At 40.1% G+C, this 21,415-nt stretch overlaps 1 protein-coding gene across 11 annotated transcripts in view; it reads left to right on the forward strand.

Moving 5' to 3' along the window:
- Window positions 1–8,363: 8,363 nt before the first annotated feature.
- The window catches only part of NBEAL1 (neurobeachin like 1), an 86,105-nt gene continuing 73,053 nt past the window's right edge, over window positions 8,364–21,415 (forward strand). For 5 of the 11 annotated variants that reach the window (XR_014586373.1, XM_083842767.1, XM_083842774.1 and 2 more), the window contains exons 1-2: window positions 8,406–8,553; window positions 9,007–9,306. Coding sequence is in view for 10 of the 11 variants with exons in the window: in XM_083842767.1 (XP_083698893.1) it covers window positions 9,256–9,306 (51 nt within the window). In the remaining variant the exon portion in view is untranslated. Of the gene's footprint in view, window positions 8,554–8,590; window positions 8,830–8,979; window positions 9,307–21,415 lie in introns of those variants that run through there. The other 6 variants (XM_083842770.1, XM_083842776.1, XM_083842772.1 and 3 more) reach the window with 5 other exon arrangements.

Here is a 21,415-nt window from a genome sequence, read left to right on the forward strand (position 1 = left end):
CCTCTTTATCAAAGTGCTGGAGACTTGGAAAGAGAAAGCAGTAGAGAGAACTGAACTATCAGGACACCCTATAACTTTATCTACATCTTTAATTTTAAGTCATTTCATCTGGCCTTTAAATGGTTGGCTTTTATTTGTTTTACTTGGTAAACATTCAGTTAATTGAGTCCTTGAATAAAGCCAAGCAACTTCTACAGCAGTGAGGCAGACTGCTTAAAATTCATATTTCAACTTGCTGTAGCAGAGGCTTCATTTATCCATTGTCTCACACTCAAATACAACCCATTAGCAATAATAACCTGATAGTGAGCCTCACAAACCTTTCCCTGGCAACACTGAGGAGAAAAATAGTATCTTACCCTTCTCTTCCTTTCTTTTGTACATGGAACACTCTGTCCTCCTGCCTGCCCTTCCTTATTGCACGAAGTAGGTTGTCCAGCTGACACAATCATCTGGTTTGCAGAACACCATTCTTTAGCCAGAGAGAAATGGAGCATGAACTATTCAGCTCTCAAGGCAGAGGTTTGAAAAAGTGTTTCCTCTTGTTCACAAATGCTGACTATTGTGCATTTGTATGAACTGCAAACAGGCGTGCCACCATGCTTGGGTTAATATACTAACCCAGGTTTGCAAAATAACACTAGTTCAAGCACAGTATCTACTTGCCTGCTCAGAATCAAAATGTTTCCTCTGCCTTCAGCAAGACTAAAATTAAGAAAAACAGACTAGCTCTGCAGATGGCAATTACAATATGCTGATGTACTCCAACAAAGTATCTAGCTCCATTAATTCAATTGAGAAACATGGCCCTGTAGTGATGTGTAGGCTACACATTGGCATTCATTTTGGCAAAGGCAAGAATGAACAGAAGTGTGTTACTCAGTGATCAGAGGGATAGTCAGGGTGTCTGGATTCTTGACTGCCCTGTCCTACAGTTTTCAGAGTAAATAACTCAAATTCTCCACCTGAAACAGAATACCTGGTTTTCAAGAAGCACTGAGAGGTTTTACTTGCTTTTGTTTGCAAATGCTCAGAGAATATCAAGCAGACATTAAGCAAAGAAAAAGGGTGCTAGAGAGGGAGAGGAGTACTGGCAATTCACAGATAGCATCCAAGTTTTTGTCAACAAGTCTTCTGAGTTTACATAAGCTTATTTTATGGTTGGTAGAAGGCACTACAGTTGCTGGCCTGCAGGGTGTTTTCTCTAGCTTACACTGAGTGCTTTTGCACCCCAGAAAAACCTCAAATCTCCATGTAAAAAACAGCTGTCACAACAACATACCAGTTGAGGGCAGTTGGAAGATGTGAATAACCAGGCTCCTCACATCACAGATACTGTTTGACTAAAGATATTTTGACTGAAGCCTAAGATGAACCCACAGGTTCTGAAGGCTGTTGAAAACCAGGAGCTTTTATTAGCACACTGTGATAACTGTTTTACAGCATCATCCCTGGAAATCCATATGCTTTAGAAAGCCTTTGTCTCATATAATCAAGGAACAAGGAGAGATTAAAAATAAAGTGACATGAGGCAATTCAGGCACAGCAGTTCCAACACTTTCTCTTGCACATGTTCCCATCAGTAAAACAGTGGAAATATCACTTGACTTACCCTTTAGCTCTGATCCTCTGCTTACCGACAGTTACAAAGTTGGTACCCCACAATCTACTGTTATTGCCTTTTGTTTAGAGAAAGCCAATGGAGAGGAAAACACATCTATTCTCTTTAGAGAGAAAAAAATAATCTTTTATCCTATTCCTTTGGATGCAGCACTGTGCATTTTCTATAAAGGACTGCTAAATCCTGCAAGCTCAAGTCTTACAACTGAGCCCTGGCAAAAATGGCAAAAGGTATGAACAGCAAGTGAACGGAGCACTGACAAACCACCTAGTCCATGTATAGCTCCTTGGGGATAAGCATGTTTGCAAACAGTTTAGTAGTCTGTCAAGATAGTAGAGAGGAAATGCCAAATGTTAGTTTGGTTACCTAGGCCTTTTATAACTTGACTTGAAGAAAGGCTTTAGTGTACTTAGAAGCTTTCAAATGCAGAAATATTGTTTTAATTTTTGTCTGGTTTTCCTTTGAGTTTGTCAGCTGCTGAAAGAGACCTAAACCTTCATCTATTTTTATACTTCTAAGATGTACAGGAAAATAAGGTTGAAGTACTGTATTTCACACAAATGTGATATCACAAGACAATGCCACTCGATTTAAGTTTCTCTAATTCAATTTCACTGCTACTAAAACACAGCTGCCCAATAAGACCTAGAGTGCTCAATGATTAACTTGGTTTGGTCACAATGGTCTTGTTTTGTTCCTGCATTGTTAGAAGAGATCAAAACTTGAGCACAGTACAGATGTAGGAGAACTAATTCCTTTATTTCTAAACTGCATGCTAGCTCAATTGTAGTGGTCTCAACTAGTCCCCACTTGTGCTTCCTGCCCTCCTGCAACTCTTCCAAAGCAGCTGCAGTCCTCCCACCAGAGCAGAAAGGACCCACGATAATGCTGCTTTACATATTAAGGCCAAGTTAAATTTATTCCTGCTAAACTGACTTTTCTTCACATACCAGGGGCTATTCACTGCTGTGTTACTAGCATCCAGAATGCACCTGCAAACTGCTTCTTGACATCCCATGCATCCACATTTGGATTTGCCTTTGCAGCCCCAGGAGCACAGCCAGCTACAGCCCTATGAGAGGAATGACTTCAGAGGCAGGATGCTAGAGTTCACGAGTGACTGCCCTTCTCTGCAAGAGAACAACTCGGGGGACATTCTGTCTCATCACATCCCTAAAGGAAGGTGTTTTTGTTTTTTTTATGAACAGCCAGAGTTCCAGGAACTGCAGCACCTCCTGTGGTCTGGCACGTACAGGCAATTCAGTGACTGGGGCACCATGACTGCCAGAGTTGGATCCTTCCAGCCAACATTGGACATTTCCTAATCAGCACTTTCTTAAGCTACACTCCTCTGAGTAGTGCCATTAGTGCTTTATTAAGGCCAAGGAGTTCTAGAGCCTACGTGGGCTAGGCTCCTATTTCTTGCAATGCTTTTAAGCCTTCAACTGAAAGCCCAGCAGAGTCAGAAACTGTCTGGTGACTGTGGTGGGCTTCAGAACCTGTCCTTGCTTTACTGGTAGGAGCAGTCACCCTGCAGCCATTGGAAGTGAGCCAACACTGAGTAACACTCAAGTACAGGGGAAATATACATCTAAAACTGCCAAGCTGAATTTTTATCTGCAGTCTCAAATCAATTTAAAAATAGCACCTCTGAAGAAAAGTATTTTTTCAGACCCTTAGTGGAAAAAATGAAATACATTCTTAATTTATGATCGGGAAAATATATCAACAAATCCTACCTGTAACTGAGCCCATGGTACCAACTCTATGCTTGAATTTACTATAGGGTATACTTTACATCTTAAAGGGCCCCATAAGAGCTATGCTATTCTCAAAAACAGCTCAAGTAGTAAGTTCATAGTTTCATCACAGAGGTACCTCCCAGCAACCTTTCAGCAGTAACACTAGGTCTCTGACTTCAGACAGAGAGAAGTATTTGCAATATTTACCAATAAACATTATTTCTATCAATGACTATTTGCAACTCTGCTGATATCAAAATAAATTTCAGTTGTTTAAGCACTTCTTCATGATGAGAAAAGTCTTGGTGCCCAACAGTTCCTGCTGCCATTTGGCATCAAGTCAGGCAGTTCTGTACAGGACCGCAGAGCTCTCATTTCCTGATGAGGGCTTACAGTATGCTCCTTTGTTTAGCCAGGACCTCACACTGTTCATAGGCATGAACTCATGCTGACCCTCAGTAGCAGGGAGAAGGAGTACCTTTCCCTAGGGTCTCAGGTCAGAATCAAGAAGAGAGACCCATTATGCTAGGAGTCTACAACCCATTCAGTATGCAGGTGGGCCCCTAGAAGTCTCACACATACTTTAACAACACTCTGTTTACACAACACTGCAGGATCTTTTAAAACTCTGCTTTCCAGTTTTACAACACTGGCCATCATTCAGGTCTGTATGCCCTTTCTGTATCCAAAGTTTGTTTAGCAGAGCCTTTGGAGGATTCACAAGGGCCCAGGGCAGGTTTCACACCTCACTCAGAGTAAGGTACTGTGCTGCAGCCAACGTCCCTGCTTCTGGGAGACCACAACACTAACGTCTTGCAAAAACACCACCTTTAGCAGCATTGGAGCTTTCCTGAGCCCATTTACCTTCAGTTGCTTCCCATAATATAGGTCCTTCCCAAGCCAAGAGGAAGTTAGCCTGCGAGAGGGCCCACAGGCTGTAAGTTTCTTTAGCTCACGTTCTCCAAACAGCCTTACCCTGCCAGCAGAGAAGGTAAGGAGTCCACACAGATTGCCACAGACGGCCAATACCTACACATTCTCAACCCCTGACTGCTGCCATGGTTTTTTTTGTTTTTGGCACTAAATGTTTTCAGAGGTCATGCTAGACCTCCTAAGCACTGCAATATAATGAAATCATTTTTTAAATGACTTCTTAACTAAACCAGAATGATCTGACATGTAAGCATGGTAGAGTTACTGAGCACTGGCAATAATATGGTGGATACAAAGAGGTGGTTTTCTTTGAGTGAGAAGCCAGTTTTGATGGAGAATAGTCTCTGTTATGGCATACTAACTACTCTGGAAGTGTACCATACACAAGAACACTCCCAGCACAACTTCAGATTTAAGGCCTCTGGTAAAGAAGCCCCGATACAGAAAAGGAGCAGAAGAGATCAAACTACTGCCTGGGCCTTTACAAGGGGAGAATTCATTATATTGAAGGCCCCCTAGGGAAGCAAGCTGAAAGTACAGAGAACAAAACCACCATGGTTCCAGGCAATCCTGGGGTAAATTCCTGCCTGAAATTAAGTCTGGTGAATGTTTTACACCTGAATACATAAAAGCAGAGCAACCAGGGGCAAAAAGGATTTAATGCTATTAACCAGATCATCACTTCCCACATATAGCTATGGCCAGTCTCCAACATTTGGAAAGAAAGCAACTAAAATCCTTCGATGTTAGCTTATATATCAAGGGGCAAACAAATTCATTCCCACTTCCAAATCTTGCAAACAATTAAAGATTCCTAAACTACCTGGGGCACAACATGAACATGGTGACAGAGGGAAGACTGAATGCTGATTAATTTTGCTACCTTACCCATTGCAACAAGTGCACACAGTTTGTGTCATCATAGGCAGAGAAACTCAAGGGAAGCCAGCATCATGCTACCCTCTGCAAACCACCATCTTGGAGGCCTTGGCATCTTGCAAGGGCCAGCATGCTCCTTTCCGATAGCCACCCTACATTGCAATCCCAGGTTAATTGGATCTGAGTGCCTAGAAAGTAGGATTCACAAATACTTATTTCTTTACATATAGTAAAAGGTATTTTGGTAGTGTGAGATTTACACTTCGCTATCAAGACTACTTACAATATAAGGATTACTCTCTGCTTCTTCGCAAGGCTCTGTGGCTAAAGAACAATGGAAAAGTTGAGAGGCAGGCCCATTTCTGAGCACATTTCACATCTCAATTGTTAGCATTTTATTAGTAAACAAAATATCAGTCTTAAGACATTAAGTAAAAACTCAGATAAAAGCTCTGCCAAAGATTTTATCTTCCTTCTTCTGCTGACCAAAGGCATGATCTTAGCAGAAGCCTTAGTAGGAAACCTGTTTGATTTTATCTGAAAGTCAGTATGAACTACTCCATTTGCTTCTAGAGAGAAAAAAAACCTGTAACATAATGATAACATTACTGTAAGATGTCTGTTCTTCGTTGGTTTCATCAGCTTCAGAGATTGCTGGGTTCAAAGCTGCAAACAAATACAGCCAGTTCTCACTGATACTCTTCTTGATCTCAAATTATTGCCTTCTTCCCTATCTACATCATTCTCTCTACCTATTCTATTAACTAAACTTGCTAACTGACAAGTTCAGTGCATAGTAAGGCACTAATACACACCTACTGAAAAAGATATAAGGTACAAAACCACAAGCGAAGAACAGAGTGTGATAAAAACCACTGTTGTAAACAGACACATACCACAAGACAGCAGCTCAGGGACAGCGAAGCACCAATGAACACCGCTTACCTGGCTGCTTAAAGTTCATGAAGCAATTAGTATGTAATTATAGAAGTGAGGATGATAAAAAGTCAGTCAAGCAATAAAAAGTTTGCAATTAGCTTTCACAAATATATTATTCCATAAGTACTCACACTTTAAAGTATACATTAATATGTGATAACCTTTTTTTTTTTTAAAAGTCTTTGTCCATTCTTTGACTTTTATAATCCTAGCTAGATCTTCCCAAATATAAGCATGGGGAAGTTGCTAAAAAGTATACTAGACCTACAGGGATGAAACCGTAGCCCACTTTTCTCCACACAACTCTCTCATTTTTGTACCCTGATAAAGAACTCATTATAGAGTTAGTGAATACAGAATGCCAACCCCAACCAAATGCCTGTACCAAAAGGAGAAACTAGGAGTCATTACCTAGACCCATTAGATTAACTACACTACTACAGCTCTAGCAGAGTGGAAAATGGCTGCTTTATAGTCTGTGAGCATCCCAATTAGGTGGGTGGAAGTACTTAATAAGGCAGGTGTCTCACATTTTTATTAGTGTGTGAGTCTGTTGCTTCATTGAAGCCTACTGCTGTATTTCTTCTGCATGTGGGAACAACTATTATCACTTGCAAAAGTTAGTAATACAAGAAAATAGAGCAATAACTCAAAGAGAGTTTGAGTTTCTATTTAGTTTTACATAGGCCTCAACTTCTCAAAGGAAGCAAGTTGTGAGGAAAGTTTGAAATAAGTTTTTGTTTATTCTAGAAATAACTCTAAGAAGATGAAATAACTCTTAAATGTCAAAGCATGTTACAAAGAGCTTGCTTTTCACCTCATTACTGTGGAAGGACAAATAATACTGACTTGTGTTTACTCCAGAGGCAAAGCAGGTTGGCTGACAGGGAGGAGCTGCCAGCAGTAACTCAAGCCCTGGGGTAAGTCCTCCATGGAGGAGGTGGGATGTCCCCCCCTTCCTGGAGGCTGCCCTTGGGCAGGGGTCTGAGGTGCTTTAAGCACAGCAGACCCTGCTCTAGAGACAGTGCTGGACTCTGAACTTGTTTTTTTCTTGACTGAAAAAAAAAATCACATAGCAGTCTCAAGGTGGGAGAGTATTGTGACTAGCAGTGAGTACCAGAACACATGTATCACACAACTAAATATAATTTTAGTGTTGTTTCTTTCTTTTTTTTTTTTTTTGTCAGTGTCCTTCCACCTATGCCAGGAACTATGTTCAGATGTTGCAGGAAAATATACTTCTTCTACACCTGCACTACTGATTGGCATGGCCTAACACTGAGCACCGATCAGTTCTGAAATGTTTACAGGGAAACTTCACCGATTTTCTTAAAGAAAAAAAAAAAAAAAAAGATATGTGCAGGGATTGATCTCAAACTGTCTGTGCTCTTGGTAACATATATCCAGCTCTAGCAATTTTTTTATACATCAGATGATACAACTACATTGCATGATCAATGAATACCTTTGCAGGGGGTTTCCAAACACAACGTGAACCATTACAGAGGTGTGGAAATCCCCTACAGAGGAATTGACTATGCAGTGAATGGCGAGTTCTGCTTCAAGTGAAGCTGCCATAGATTTACCTGGGTGAGAACGGGTGGCAGGAGTAGAATTGAAGCCCTGGGATCGTAGGGATGGGATTCTCCTGGCAGAACACAGGGAAAAAAATGCTGCCCTTAGAAAATGTCTCCTTAGAGCTGCCTTTCCCTGATTTATTTCCAGCCTCAATTTCTGAGGGAGCAGATGGATGGAGGGGTGCCCGTGTGCCTCACTGTCCCGGGGGATCCCTCTAGCAGCACTGGAAGTGTCATATTATGGAAACAGCATGCAGGAAAAGCCCTTTGCTCGTGTCCTGCCTTGGGTTGTTCAGCGCACTGTTGACGTGCTTGAGAAAGGCCACACCAGTAAGCAGAAGGAAGTCTTTTCACAATTCTTTTAGAAATCTGACATTTTAGGAGTGCTCTCTTAGTCCTACGCGAGCTCTGCGTATGAGGTACGGGCCGCTATGAAGCAGCAGCAGGTTTCACGTATACATCCCCTCACTCCTGGGGCTGTGCAGGCAGATCTCGGCGCAGCACACACACTCGGGCTGGACAGCCGCGATCCGTCCGAAGGCCAGGGGCTGCCTGCGTGGCCCCGCAACCCTCTGCCTCTCCTCAGCAGCGGGCCGCCGGGCGAACCGCGGCGGTCGGCCCCGGGCGCTCCGCCCGCTGAGAGGCTGTGCCCGGCCGCCGCAGCCAAGATGGCGGCCGCGGTCTGCCCGCCCCCCGGCGGCGGCCCGGGGCGTGTGCCGGAATGCGGGCGGGGCGGGCGATGTGGCGAGGCCCGGCCCCCTCCGCCGCCCGGCGTTGCCCGGCCGCCCCCCGCCGTGGCCCGGGTAGGCTGCGGGGAGAGGCCGCGGAGGTGCGGGGTGAGCCGGGAGAGGTCGGGGGAGCGGTAGGTGGCGGCGAGGGGCGGCGGGGTTGACCCGGGAGGCGGTGGCGAAGCGTGGCGCTGGGCTTCTCCCGCGGGGAACGGGAAAGGCCGCGGCCGGCGGCGGTGTTCGGGCAGCCGCCGTCTCGGCTTGCCGGGCTCCGGGGCCGGCTGTGGAGCCCGGGGCTGTGGCTGTCGGGCCGGGGCCGTGGCGTGCCCCGTGGCGGGCGGGCGATCCGCGGTGCCGCCACCTTGCCTCCCCTCAGCCCCCCTCAGCTCGCTCCTTCCGAAAAGGAGAAGGTGGGCAAGCGGGCTGCCCCCTGTCTGGGGTAGTGCCGGACACGAAAGCAACGCGACCGGCCTCCGTGTAATTCCCGAGGTCGTCTGTGGGCTTTAAAGTCCGGATTTATGTTTTTTTTTTTTTTTTTTCCTCCCCTTCCTCGCCCGAAGGCCTGAAGGCTATGTTTTCACTTCCAGAGATTACGCCCGAAGTGCCACTGGCGAAGAACGGACATGCTTGACTGTCGTCTTCAGTCGCTTGTGTTGTGCTACGTTGTTTACCCAAAAAGGAGAGGCTGAGACCCTGTTATTTTAATCCTTGACTTCTTCTTGGGTTATGATATAACTAATAATAAACCAAAAACTGCGGAAAGAACACTTGAGAACGGAGCATGGTAGGATCTTGAACAGAAGTCGCTGGTGTCAGGCAAAAGAGGAAGGGAAGGAATGGCATCCCGAGAGAGGCTGTATGAGCTTTGGATGCTTTACTGTAATAAGGTAAGTGTTTGGGGGAGTAGTGGGGGGATGTTTATGTGTCTTCTTCCTCTTTTATTTGTAAATCAGGTATTTTAAATGTTTTTGTAACATCTTTTAGCACAATTCCTTTGCTTAGAAGTTGCGTAGACTTGCATGGCTTCTCTAAGGGTATAACTGAACTTCTTACACTATTTACAACTTCAGCTCTTGACTTACACTTCAGGTTGGGCTTTTTTTTGTGATGAGGTATGAATTGTGCGGGGTTATGTCTCAGCTTAAGCACTTATTTTAGCTATACCTTTTAGCTATGTGAATGCATACGTATGCATTTTTTTCATATAGCCGTAGCATTAAAATAAATTGTATTCACTTAATCCACTGCTGTCTGGTATTTAGTTTTAACCTTAGGGTTTTCTGTGTAGCTCCAGTTTTATTTAAACTATATTAGCCAAAGCCTTCTCAAAAAGCAGATTTAAGTTACTTCTGAGTATTCGTTTGCTGGTTATCAACATGACATCAAAGTACTCTATTAATAGTAATGAACTTCCTTCACCTAATAGGAAAATTATGAAAATACTGTCTTGTCTCTATTTGTACTTCATAGTGTAAAGCAATTCGTATGTTTAAAGCAGAGGTCTGAATTGCCACCAGAAGCGCTGAGTATGTACACAAATTAGATTCCAGGTTATCTAAATAGATATTCATAAAATAAGAAATATTAAAAAAAAACTGTAAAGAAACTGGCCTACTGTGTACAAACTTTGTGGCTGTGGCAAGGAAAGCTTTTGGTGGCCTTATTCACTGGTTTCCTTTTGCCTTGTCTCTTTGCAGCCTCACATTTTGTATGCATCACAGTCTCTTTAACTTTTCAAACCAGTAAGGCATTAAGGGTAAACATTCTCTTGTTCTGTTTCCGGGTTCATTTGTGGAGAACATCCACCTCAAGAACACAGAACGTGAGATTTTAAGTACAGACTGTCTTAATACAAGCACACAAAGTGGTGGATGAGCGTTGCACAAGGCAGTCTTAATTGTAGCTTTTCTTAATTTGTGTGAGTTTGTAACCCTAATGCTCTATTTGTAGTTAAAAATAAAACTAGTGCAAACATAACAGCACAGTGTGACATCTTACTGATAGCCACGTGGGTTATCTTTTGGGTTGAAATGTATTTGTGTAGACCTTTGCTATTTAAACTGATGTAGTAATGTTGATGGCAGCAGGAAATAGACTAGTACTGAAGGAGAAGCATGTTTTGCCAGTGAGTTCATCCATGTGAGAAGAACAAAGACTCTTGGAACAGGCTCCAAGAATCCAGGCTTTCCTCAGCTCCAAGAATCCTCAAGCTCCAAGAATCCAGGCTTTCCTCAGCTTTGGGAGAGACAGGACTGGGGAGATGAGCCAAACTCGGGTTTCTGTGCTTAGACATTCTTTGTCTCTTTCCTCCCTAGTTCTTTGTAAATTTCTTTTCTCTCTTACACCTTTTCCCCCTTTGCTTGAACCTTTCATTCGAATTGTAACTAGTAGAGCTTTCTTTATGCAACCTTCTTGCTGGCATACAGACAAAGTGGAAATGGAAGGTGTACAGTGTGTGCTTTAGATCATTAAGAGGATGCTCAGTTTCTTAATAGGAATGATGAATGTGTCCTCTGGTCTGCACTAACATGGTGGGAATAGACATATTTAGACCCTAACAGGAAAAAAAAAACAACAACAAAAAAACTTTTGATGTACTCAGCCTTTGTGAGCTGTCAGAGACTTCACTTTTTGGATTTTGTTTGATTTTTTTTTTTTCCTTCTAGAATTATATGCTATGGGCACAATTACATGGACTCATATATTGATAAGGAGTTTTTCTCAAGTAGAAATATTTATGCTATAAAAAAACAGTTTGAAATTTTCAGGCAACTAGAGTGAGTCCAAAAACAGAGTCCTCACTTCTTCCAAAAAAGCTGAACACACAACTTTTTGTTTTTCTTCTATTTATTTATTTATTTATTTCTCTCTCTCTCTACCTCATTCAGGTTAAAATGATTTCTCTTTCTGTTTGAGGCCGGCATCCAGAAAAAAATACTCCATCTTGGGTTGAGTTTTGTGGAGTTAAGAGCAACTGAAGCAGTTTAGGTGTTAGGGTGTAAAGTGTTGTGAAGCTGTAATGTAAATTAGATTATTCGGTCAGTCATATATCAAGACCATCTAGATTGTGCTGTAACTTGGCTTTCCTTAGAGCATCTAGAACAGTGGGAAGATGCAGTAGTAATCACCACTAACATGATAAAGTGTAGCACCATATCCTGTAGGTGACTTTGTTGTGGCTGACAGCATTCTGGAAAGGCAAGATGTCTCCAAACTACAGAAACAACTGAGTAAATGATCTCAAGTTTACATACCTTGAGTGTACAGCTTTGGGGTTTGCAGCCTTGTTAGCGAAAGAAACAGTGAAAGCCTTGTTTTTTTCTGTGATGCCCGACATTGGTGATAATAACTAGCCATGTTTAGTTTGTCTTTTTCGGGTGATCAGGCTCTTAGTAATAGTACGTTAAATACAGCACTGTGTGCTACAGCAACAAAACTTCTAAACTTCTTACGGTTTTAAAGTGATGGATGATAGTGTTAGTATCTTACCATTAATCCTGGTAACAATTCTTTTTCTGTGATCACTTTACGTCCCAGTGCAGCCACAAGCATAAGTTGCAACACTTACTTTTGTGCAAAGTAACATTAGGAGGGGATCTCTGTATTTTCATTGACCTTTGTGCACTATCAGCAATTGGAGACTTGGGCAGACATCAGCATGTAGCCAGCATATCTACAGAAGCAGTCTTTGAATGATATTGTGTGTGACGTATTGTTTTCTTATTTCTCTTAAAGTTGTGTTTTGATGGCTGCAAAAGTTTGTTTTTAGTTGGTGTTCTGTTGTTTTTCATCTGGCAGTTTCTAATGTAAGTTTTGTTGGTGGTGCTTTTTTCCCCTCTGTGATTCTGTTCCTTTAAAAGCTGTGCTCTGTAGGCCAGTAGCTACAAAGCTGCAGATTTGTCTGCTGTTTAGATGCCCGATGAAAGTCATAGTCACACGTGACTGACAGTGCTTTTGGTGTTGCCTGGAAGCAGTTTAGAAGCTCATTAAATTTAGTGAAGTTTAGTTTAGAGTCACTGGGACTTAAATATCACAGCGCTGTATTGTTAATTGTTTGAGCTGTTTCTGCCTCGAGTTGTTCTTTTTCTTTTGTTTTTCTTTTCTTTTTTCTTTTTTAAATGCTGTCAAATTTTCTGCAAAGAAAACGTTGTTAAAGATGCATACTGCTGTCATGATTGTTTTTGGTGGTTTTGAGTTTAAAACGGATTTTTTTTTCTAATACTTGATTCTCCGTTAATATACAATGCTGTTATTCACTTGAATATTGGTATGGTTGCAAGCTGCTGTCTTTCATCTGAATGGAGGAATGCATGTTTTCTAAGGTAATTGAGATAAATGTAGAATAGATAACAAGTCTTTTCTATAGAGTTCACTAGCAAAAATTCTCCAGCAGGCTCAGTAGACAAAGGTAGTACCAAACGTTAGCTTATCGATCATCAGTTTGAAGCCTTAAATATCATCTACACAGGAACATGAAACGCTTACTGAAGTGAATATGCAGCAGATACCTGAAAATGCTTCAGTAATGTAAGTTTGTAGCGGGAGATCAGCTCTACTAGATGAACTGAGGTAGTCTGGGGAAAGCGCATGCTTTCATCGAAGTGTTTCTGTGACCTTTTCATGTTCATGTGACTGAAGTAATCTCTTCCATTAGATCTGCTCTACCAGTCTTGCCTTGTATTCTTAGACCAGCATAGCTGTAACAATATTACTGTTGTAATCTTAGTTGATTAACCTTTTCTTAGATGTTAATTATGTACCAGGATGCAAAATTAATTCATGTCTTGTTATCCTCTGAAGTGACTTTGACTGCAGATTCAAATTAAAGATTCAACCTGCATTGTATCTGTGAGAATTGAACCATGCACATTTCATCCTCTCCAGTTTTTCTGAAAGGTATTTCAGATTATTTGACATAAAGTGTGTTAGGATTTTTGTTACTTTTAATTTTATGCAGGAAGTGATCAGATACTCTCCTCTGTGGAAAGAAATTTTTTCTCTTCTAACAAAGTGAGATCCCCAGTTGCTTTCAGGAAGGGTTTTAAGGGCATAAATGCAGGCACTTATCTTCTGTATGCACCTTAGAAAATCTTCCATTTGTATTGTGTTACTTATAAAGTTGGTCTTTCCTAGTATCTTACGTATTTGAAATAGATACAGAAAACGTGGCATACAGAGTATTAGTGAAGTGAACGTGGCTAAGTACTGTGTGTGTACATATTACAGGATTTCGACTAGATCAAAATTGATTGATTTTTATCCTGGGTGGAAACTCGGGGTAGAGGAGTGGGACAGGACACAGACAATAAATGTTTTTGGGGAAAATATCTTCTAGGGAGAAAGGATTTTTGCTTTTCTAGAAGCTGAAGATTTTCAGTAATCTATTTAGTTTCTTGAATAATATGAACAATGGCTGGTAAGTGATGCTGAAACAAAGAGCTGCAGCTTAAATTAAAGCAAAATGTAATAATAATGGTTAGATCTGCTAACCCTCTACCATATCCTTTCCTTGAAATTATATATTTAAAGAATAAATAAAAAAGTAATATATGGCACAACTTTATACTCCTTACTTTACCTGAATGCCACCAAAAAAAAAAAACCTGAATGCTTTGCCAAGGCAAAGGGAAATTTAAATATGAAGTATTTGGCTCTTCAAGAGCATTTCACAGGGCATGTGAGTAGTACAGTTAAAGCAATGTGAAAGTCTTTTTCCTAAAAGCTTAATGATCAACTTTCAGCAGAATATGCTGAAAGTTGCCTATAAAACAGGGTTGGCAGTTCAAAAACATCTAAGAAGAGCTGATGCTTTCAAGTAGTATCTATAAAAAAAAAAAAAAAGGTTGAAGCAGACATTGAGTGCTGCTCTTAACTGAGGGGCCGGGACAACCTGATGAATTGTAAATCCAGAATGTAATTTAAAATCATTTCAGGATTAGGCTTGTAGTGTATAAAGGACACTTTGCTGCTGGGTCAAGACTCATGCCAAAGTTTTTGAATGTAATGGAAGCCCTGTAAAAGGCTCTTAAAACAGGGTTGGCTCCTTTAAAAAGGAATCTGCTTTGTTAGACAGCTAGTGAAAAGCATGCCAGATAGTGTATCATCAGAATTAGCTATCCAAAGGATGGGGGTGCTGTGTTAGCTGAGTCCTGTCAAGAAGACTTTCTCCCCTTTAAGAATTTTAATTGTGCCAGGCAGGGTTTCACACAGTAATTGGTTCTGGGCTTTTTCTTACGCCTTCCTCTTCAGTAAAGCCATGCTTTCATTTCAGCACTTCCTTATCTGATAGGTGATACAATAGCTTGAAGGGAAAGCTGTGAGTCTGTTTGTCAGCCAGTTTCTAGCCTATGCTTCCCCTTTCAAAGAAGGAGTATTCGATCTTAGCATCTTTAGTAGGTAGGGATTCTGTGTATTAAGAGTTATAAAGCTAATTACAAAGTCGTGGTCTTTACTAACACAGACAGCTGAGACAATCACCTCCCTTGCAGTGTTCAGAAGAGCTGACTTGTGGATAGGCCATCTTCTTAAGAAATGTACTTTCTTATGTTGCATTGTATTGCTGTGTTTGCCTTTTTTTTTAATCAGATCTGATTTTATTGAGATAAATGTGTTGGCTTTTTTTTTCTCTGTTTTGTTGAGGGACACCTGTAAGTTATCTTTCCTTTTAAAACTAATATTATAGCATGGAAAGAGAAGTTATACTTCTTACAGGAAAGCATTTTAGTTCTAGATCAAAAGCTATACAGAAAAAAAAAATCTGAAATGAGTATATGCAGTATTGTAAAAATGTCCTGGTGTATTTTAGATCCTGTTATTTGAGTTATTTTCTTCCTCGTCTGGGAAGAATCCCCAGTGAGATTCTGGTTCCTTATAGGGTGCCTCACAGGAATCGTAAGACTTGAATGATAAAAATAAGTGGTCCTGTGGGAAACCATGATTTCTTTGTTAGTTGGGAACAGACCACTGCGAAGAGCGAAGTGCTACAGGCTGTGATGTGCTGGCAGTGCTAGCTTCTCTGTAATTAATTACATGCCTTTCTCCAAGATGGTAGCACCACTGCAATGCAAATACTTGAAGCTGAAGCTTTAACACAAACACACATTTAACTTGCTTGAGCTATACTTATGTTGGCATTATGAGGACTAAATAGGTCAATTAAATTAATGTGTGCTCTGTGCTGTGAGAAGAGTCTGTGAAAGAGTAATTTCTGTTCATTCACTGTTTTTCTTAGTACTAAGAAGCTGTATAGAATTAAAAGAAATTTGACCTTGAATTGTGAGAATTCATGTGCCTTTGGATCCTTTCAAGGACATGCTCCATGGGGGAATTCCATTAGCGTCGTCCACCTTGTTTTGGGCCAAAAGTGACATGAAAGTGGAATGATCTTTATATTTAAAAAAAAAAAGTTGGCTTGGAGCAAGAATGTACCAGTTTCCTCAGTATGTGGTGTTACAGACTTGCTAAGCTGACCTACTAACTGGCTGTCAGGTGGTCCTGTAGTATTGTCAGGCAGTCCTCTCACTACTCTTTCATGAAGTACTGCTTCCCTGATAACGTTTTGTAGTTCAATCAAATCCCTTAGCCACCTGCGTCAAAAGACTGGGGGATTTCATGTGGCATTCAGCAAGTGAGAGTAAATGCATAACTTCCAGAGGAGTATTATGAAATTATAAGGGAGTATTCAGTTTATCTTAAATATTGTGGAATTTTGCTTGTAAGTGACTTTAACCTGTGTCTCTGTATGAAATTGGAGAGTCTTTTTAAACACTAAAAAAGTTACGATCAGGTCAACTTTTAGACAAGTCTCTTGGAAGGCTACATGGAACAGTATGATTGAAATGAAATTGTTCACCTAAATGATGTTATACTTGTTTCTTTAAAAATGTGTTTTTTGCAAAATTGTGTTTTATTTGTGGTGAGAAGCAAGTAATTCAACAGCCTAATCTTTGATGTTAAACTGTAAGTTCTGTGAAACACTGACCTTTGCATCCTAAACGTGATCTCATCCTGACTTCAGCTTGCAGTTGTCTTCCTTCTTGTGCAATTGCTGATTTGTCAGTGATTCATATCACATCACTATGTATTGCCTTTGTTATATTAGATAAAGAAGTATTCAGCTTACAACTAGATGAATGCTTGATCAAACTAAGTGTTCAGTAAAAGTAACTCTTCGTAAGCCACCGTCATGTAAGATCATGCCTTTGCTTAAAAAAAAGTGAATGAAGATTTATGCAACAGTTGTGTAATGAAATGTTTTATGCACAAAAGATTGCTTTAAATACATCTCTGCCATTCTGAGAGTATATAACTTGCAAAAGAACATGTCCCAAGTCACTTGTGGCAGTGGGTTGGTGACACTACCCTTGTTCTGCCTTTGAGATGCTGAACTAAGAATGGATAGAGGTAAACAGGAACAGTTGGTCTTCCATTCTGATTTTACTGTCTGCTATTTAAAGAGACTTCTCATAGTTTGAGAAGTAACATAATTAGTGTTGGTGTTGACAGTTGTTCAAACCAGAACAGGGACTCTGCCACAGATAACGCAGGCTTCAGATTGAGATGAGACAGCAGATATATCTAAACAGAACAGAAATGTTAGAAAACCATAGCATTTTGCTAGCTACAGGGAAATTATTTTTGTTTTGTATTATTCTATAATATATTTCACAGTACATACATGTAGCTGCTTTACAGTTTTAATGAGAAACATCCGGTTCAAAACATACCAGCAAATGTAGAAAATATTTCAGAGGAAACTTTTAATGAATTGAAAGAATCCAGTGTCTCTTCCAGGGAATGATTTATCAAGGTGCAAGAAACACAGCCTTCTGGTTCTTTGTGATGTACTACGAGAGCAAATATAGCTAACGTTGGGCTGTTGTGTGGTATCTGAGGTATGGCACTTTTAACTGGATCATCTGATTCAGATTTGGGGATAGCATGTGTCCTGATAACATAATATTGCAGGATCAACTCAAATGTGCAGTGTGTTTGTGCTCTAATACACAAATGGAACTGGGAGGAAGGTTTGCCAGCTGCCCATTGAACAGCATTGGAGCTTAATGCCTGAATCCAAATGTTGTCAATAGATACTGTTAAAATATTTACAGGCTTTAGAAAGGCTGAACAGCTGCCATAAAAGAGAAAAGAGCTTCTTTAATTACAGAGTTTTTCGTGATGAAAGAAATTTATATAAGGAAAAGAAAACCAAACAAACATCAAAGCATGCACACGTCTCAACAATAAAGATAGGAATCCTTTTTTTTTTAGAAGTCATTTGTTCAGCTAATTTTTCTGATTTATCTTCTAGTAAAAGAGGGGCTGCAATAGAGGAAGTCAGGAGATACAGCAGGAACACCAATAAGTGAAAACCAAACTTGATTATTCTCATATTAAATGCTGTTTTCAGTTTGACACCTCACTATGAGACAAGGCTCCTCTATGCATCTACAAATCCCAACATTAGGCGTTAGATTTCTGTGCTGATAAAATATTGGCTTGTATTGATAATTTCTCTGATATTTAAAGCATTTATGATAATCTGGTTGTCTGGTTTATGATTGAGGATTGCCTATACCTGTAATAAGGAATGAGAGGCATTAAATAACTGTTTGACCATTGAGTAACACTGTTAATTGTGTCTGTGTAAAGTTAGGAATTCAATTTAACTACAAGAATAACTAATAATGCTATTATATAAAAGTATAGTATATTTTAAAGCAGTTGAGGGAATTAAAGAGATTTAAATGAGGCTGTAAAGGCTTCTAAAAATTTTACCTAAAGGATGTTTGAGGGAGGCATAAACAAAACCTCAAAATAAATTCATGGTTAAATATTACATCTATGTAACACAAAGAGAGCATGAAATCAAAGCAGATGGTAAACCTTTAATTATACAACAGATAGTAATTTAACGTAGAAAATACACCTTTATTTAAATAACCAGTCCTAGTAATTCTGGAATTTGCAAGGGGCATAGGGATGAAGACAAATCTTCCTGAAGTCTGGATGAAAGCAGTGAATATATTTGCTTTTAATTGTTAATGTAGGGAGAGGTAAGTACTTGTTTTATTGTCAAATAATCCGTTCTGCATAAGAATCTGTAAGAGCGTCCCATTAATACATTTAAAAACTAATAGCTAAGGCAGGGGTTGAAAAAGCAGCACTTACATTGGAGGTAAGAATTCGGCAGTAATGCCAGAAACATCCATGAAAAGCAAAGTAAAAAGGGAGCAATTTGTTTGACTCCTTTAAAAAGATTACAAGATTATTGTTAAATTAGTAGTAATAATTTTAGGAAAACATCATACCTTCCAATAGTTTTCTATCAGCTTTCACTTGGAATGTGCAAGGAAAATAGAGGAACTGAAAAAAGTTTTAAAGTTATTGGAACTAGCAGCATTAAAGACAGGGTAAATCCTTGACTCCTTTGGAAGAGTGATTGTAGCTGTAAAATGACAATCCATGTGGGACATCAGCCCAGAGTTTCCAGTGACATAATCTACATGAGTTTTGTGGAAAATGGTTGTGGCAGGTGCAGGCTGTGTAAGTCACATCACCAACTCTGGTGATAACTGCTTGGCTAATGTGTTCAATTACATAAAACTTGGCTTTCATTTACCTGTGTTTTTGCTGAATTTTTGACTAGGTGGAATGAACAATTTTTTTTTGATAAATGACTGAAGCTGCATGGGAAGTGTAAGTTTAATGGTTTAGCAAGTTCTGAGAAGCAAGGAGGGAAATGGTTTTATTTATGGAGTTCCTTAATATATGTTTTTTCAAAACTGTTTTAATTAAGTCTATAGTGTTCACATGCTTTCAAGGGCAAGCTTAGAATTTGGGAGAGAAAATATTGTGATGAGAAGGATGCATCTTTGGTAAAATCTAAAATACAAAAAATAGTTTCGAAAGTGTCAATGAGTACACTGGCTCAGGTATGACTGCATACTGTTTTTTTTCCTCCCTAGGACCATATAGCTTTTGATGTGCTGGAGAGACAAAGCTCTTGAGGAGAAAGCAGGGTACAGAGAACAAGCATGATATTTGCAGAAATCTGACCTCATTAGTTACCTGTGATAATAACTTTAAAACTGTACCAGCAGAAGTGAAATGGATACCAAATAACAGTTGCACAAGTAACACAAATTCTGCTGTGTCTTAGTTTTTGAGTCTTTGATTTTTGCAGGGTGCAGAAAAGCTCATTTGGGTTTTTTGTACCTTCAGTTTGTAATTAGCTGCAGTCCGATGTTAATCTAAGAGATGATGAGGTTGAGAAGACAAATGCAAACATTTAAATACATGGCTAAAGAAGAATTTGCTTTAGGCAAAATTATGTGGAAAGTAACCGTGTGATGCTTTGAAACGAATACAGACTTCTTTTGATAAGTTGTACCCAAGCTCTCAGAGTTTTTCTTTATCTACTGAAAGACTTGACAATATCTAGCTATTGATTCGGTGAAACAATGGTGCACCGCCCTGCTTCGTTTTGGTCTCTCCGTGTTCTTTCATTGTCTTTTGCATCACAGTGAAAGTTGGAAAGTGATGGAGCAAAAGCTGGCTTTGTGTGTTGTTGCTGCAACTCAGTCCTTTTCTCATTTAAATTGATGACGGAACTTGGAATTTCAAAGCAATCAAGCATTAAACCCTAAACCTTTCTTAAGCTATGATCTGAATTTGCATTAAATCGAGGCTTATCTTGACACTGCGGAATTTTGACATCATGTCATTCTGGTTGCCTTTGGATTATTCAGAATACTTCTTATTCCCTGATTTTTAAAATACATCTTCCATCTGTTACTGCTTTTCATTGTATCAATTTTGAGGAGAAAAGTGAGTTAATAGATGGTAACATGTCACAACATGGTAAATTTCTGGTAAGTGAACTGTGCAGCAGACTCTGGAGCACAGAAATGCTGTATGCCAGCCTGTACACAGAACTTACCTGTAGTTCTTTCTAGCAAACACAAAGACATTGAAGAGTTCTGGTTAACCAGGCTCATCCCATGGATGGTGTCGGTCAGGTGCCACTTCCAAACCACAATTCAAACTCAACAAACCTGATCCCCTAATGAATAGCTTCTTTCAAACTGTTGAGAAATGTCCTACAATTTTTGTGTTATGCTGACTAGTTCTGTTATTTTTAATACTGCCTTTAGATCACTGGTAAATTTAATAGTCTTTCCTGTATAATTTTTATATGTAATTTATAGTACATCCAAGTCAGCCTTAACACCAAAGTATTGCTGTTAGTTTAAACATAGTGCTTGGGGATGGGGGATTAGTTATTATAGTACCAGTGCTGGTGAGATTTGGTGGCAGTGCTGGTAAACTGAGATCCACTTTGCAGATTGACTGACTGCTACACGCGGTAGCCAAAGCAGGCAGGCAATTTTATGCCTGCACGTTGCATTTAAGGACTTCAAACAACTGCCTTGTGGGATGAGGCAGGCAGGCGCGCCCTGAGCTGCCCTGCAGGGAGATTTTGCCTTTGGAGCGTGGAATGCGGCACTGAAAATAGCCTCGGGTGGATCCAGCTTTTGTTTTTAGCAACTAAAACTTCCTCCACGTGGCTATAAAAGTTGTGCTGATCTTCGCCCATCACCCTGTGTTTTTTTTATTTGAAGCCTCAGTAGAGCATCATCTTTGAACTAGCACATAATAGGAAACTTTTGCAGAAATGGAAGCTAGCTAATTATTAAATGGAAAAAAAAAACACAATTGCATCGCTAATGTTGGTTTGAAGCCGTGGATAAGTGTGTCTGTACTCCACAGACACATGGCTGAAGACTTAGTGGGAGCACTTCAGTGCCGGTTTTGTGTAGAAAGTTTTCATTTAACTTGGAGTAAGCTGTAAGAGTTCAATGCTTCATGGCTTATTAGGAATTTTAAAAATGTTTTCGCTGAAGTAAAAATTGCCTTTTCCTGATGACCTTCTTGCCTAGGCATACTAGTTACTGAGAAAAAAAAAAAGCTGGATTAGGAGCTTTTTTTCACTTC

Source organism: Anser anser (genome assembly GCF_964211835.1).
Source record: "Anser anser genome assembly, chromosome: 6".
In the NCBI taxonomy this organism is placed as follows: domain Eukaryota; kingdom Metazoa; phylum Chordata; class Aves; order Anseriformes; family Anatidae; genus Anser; species Anser anser.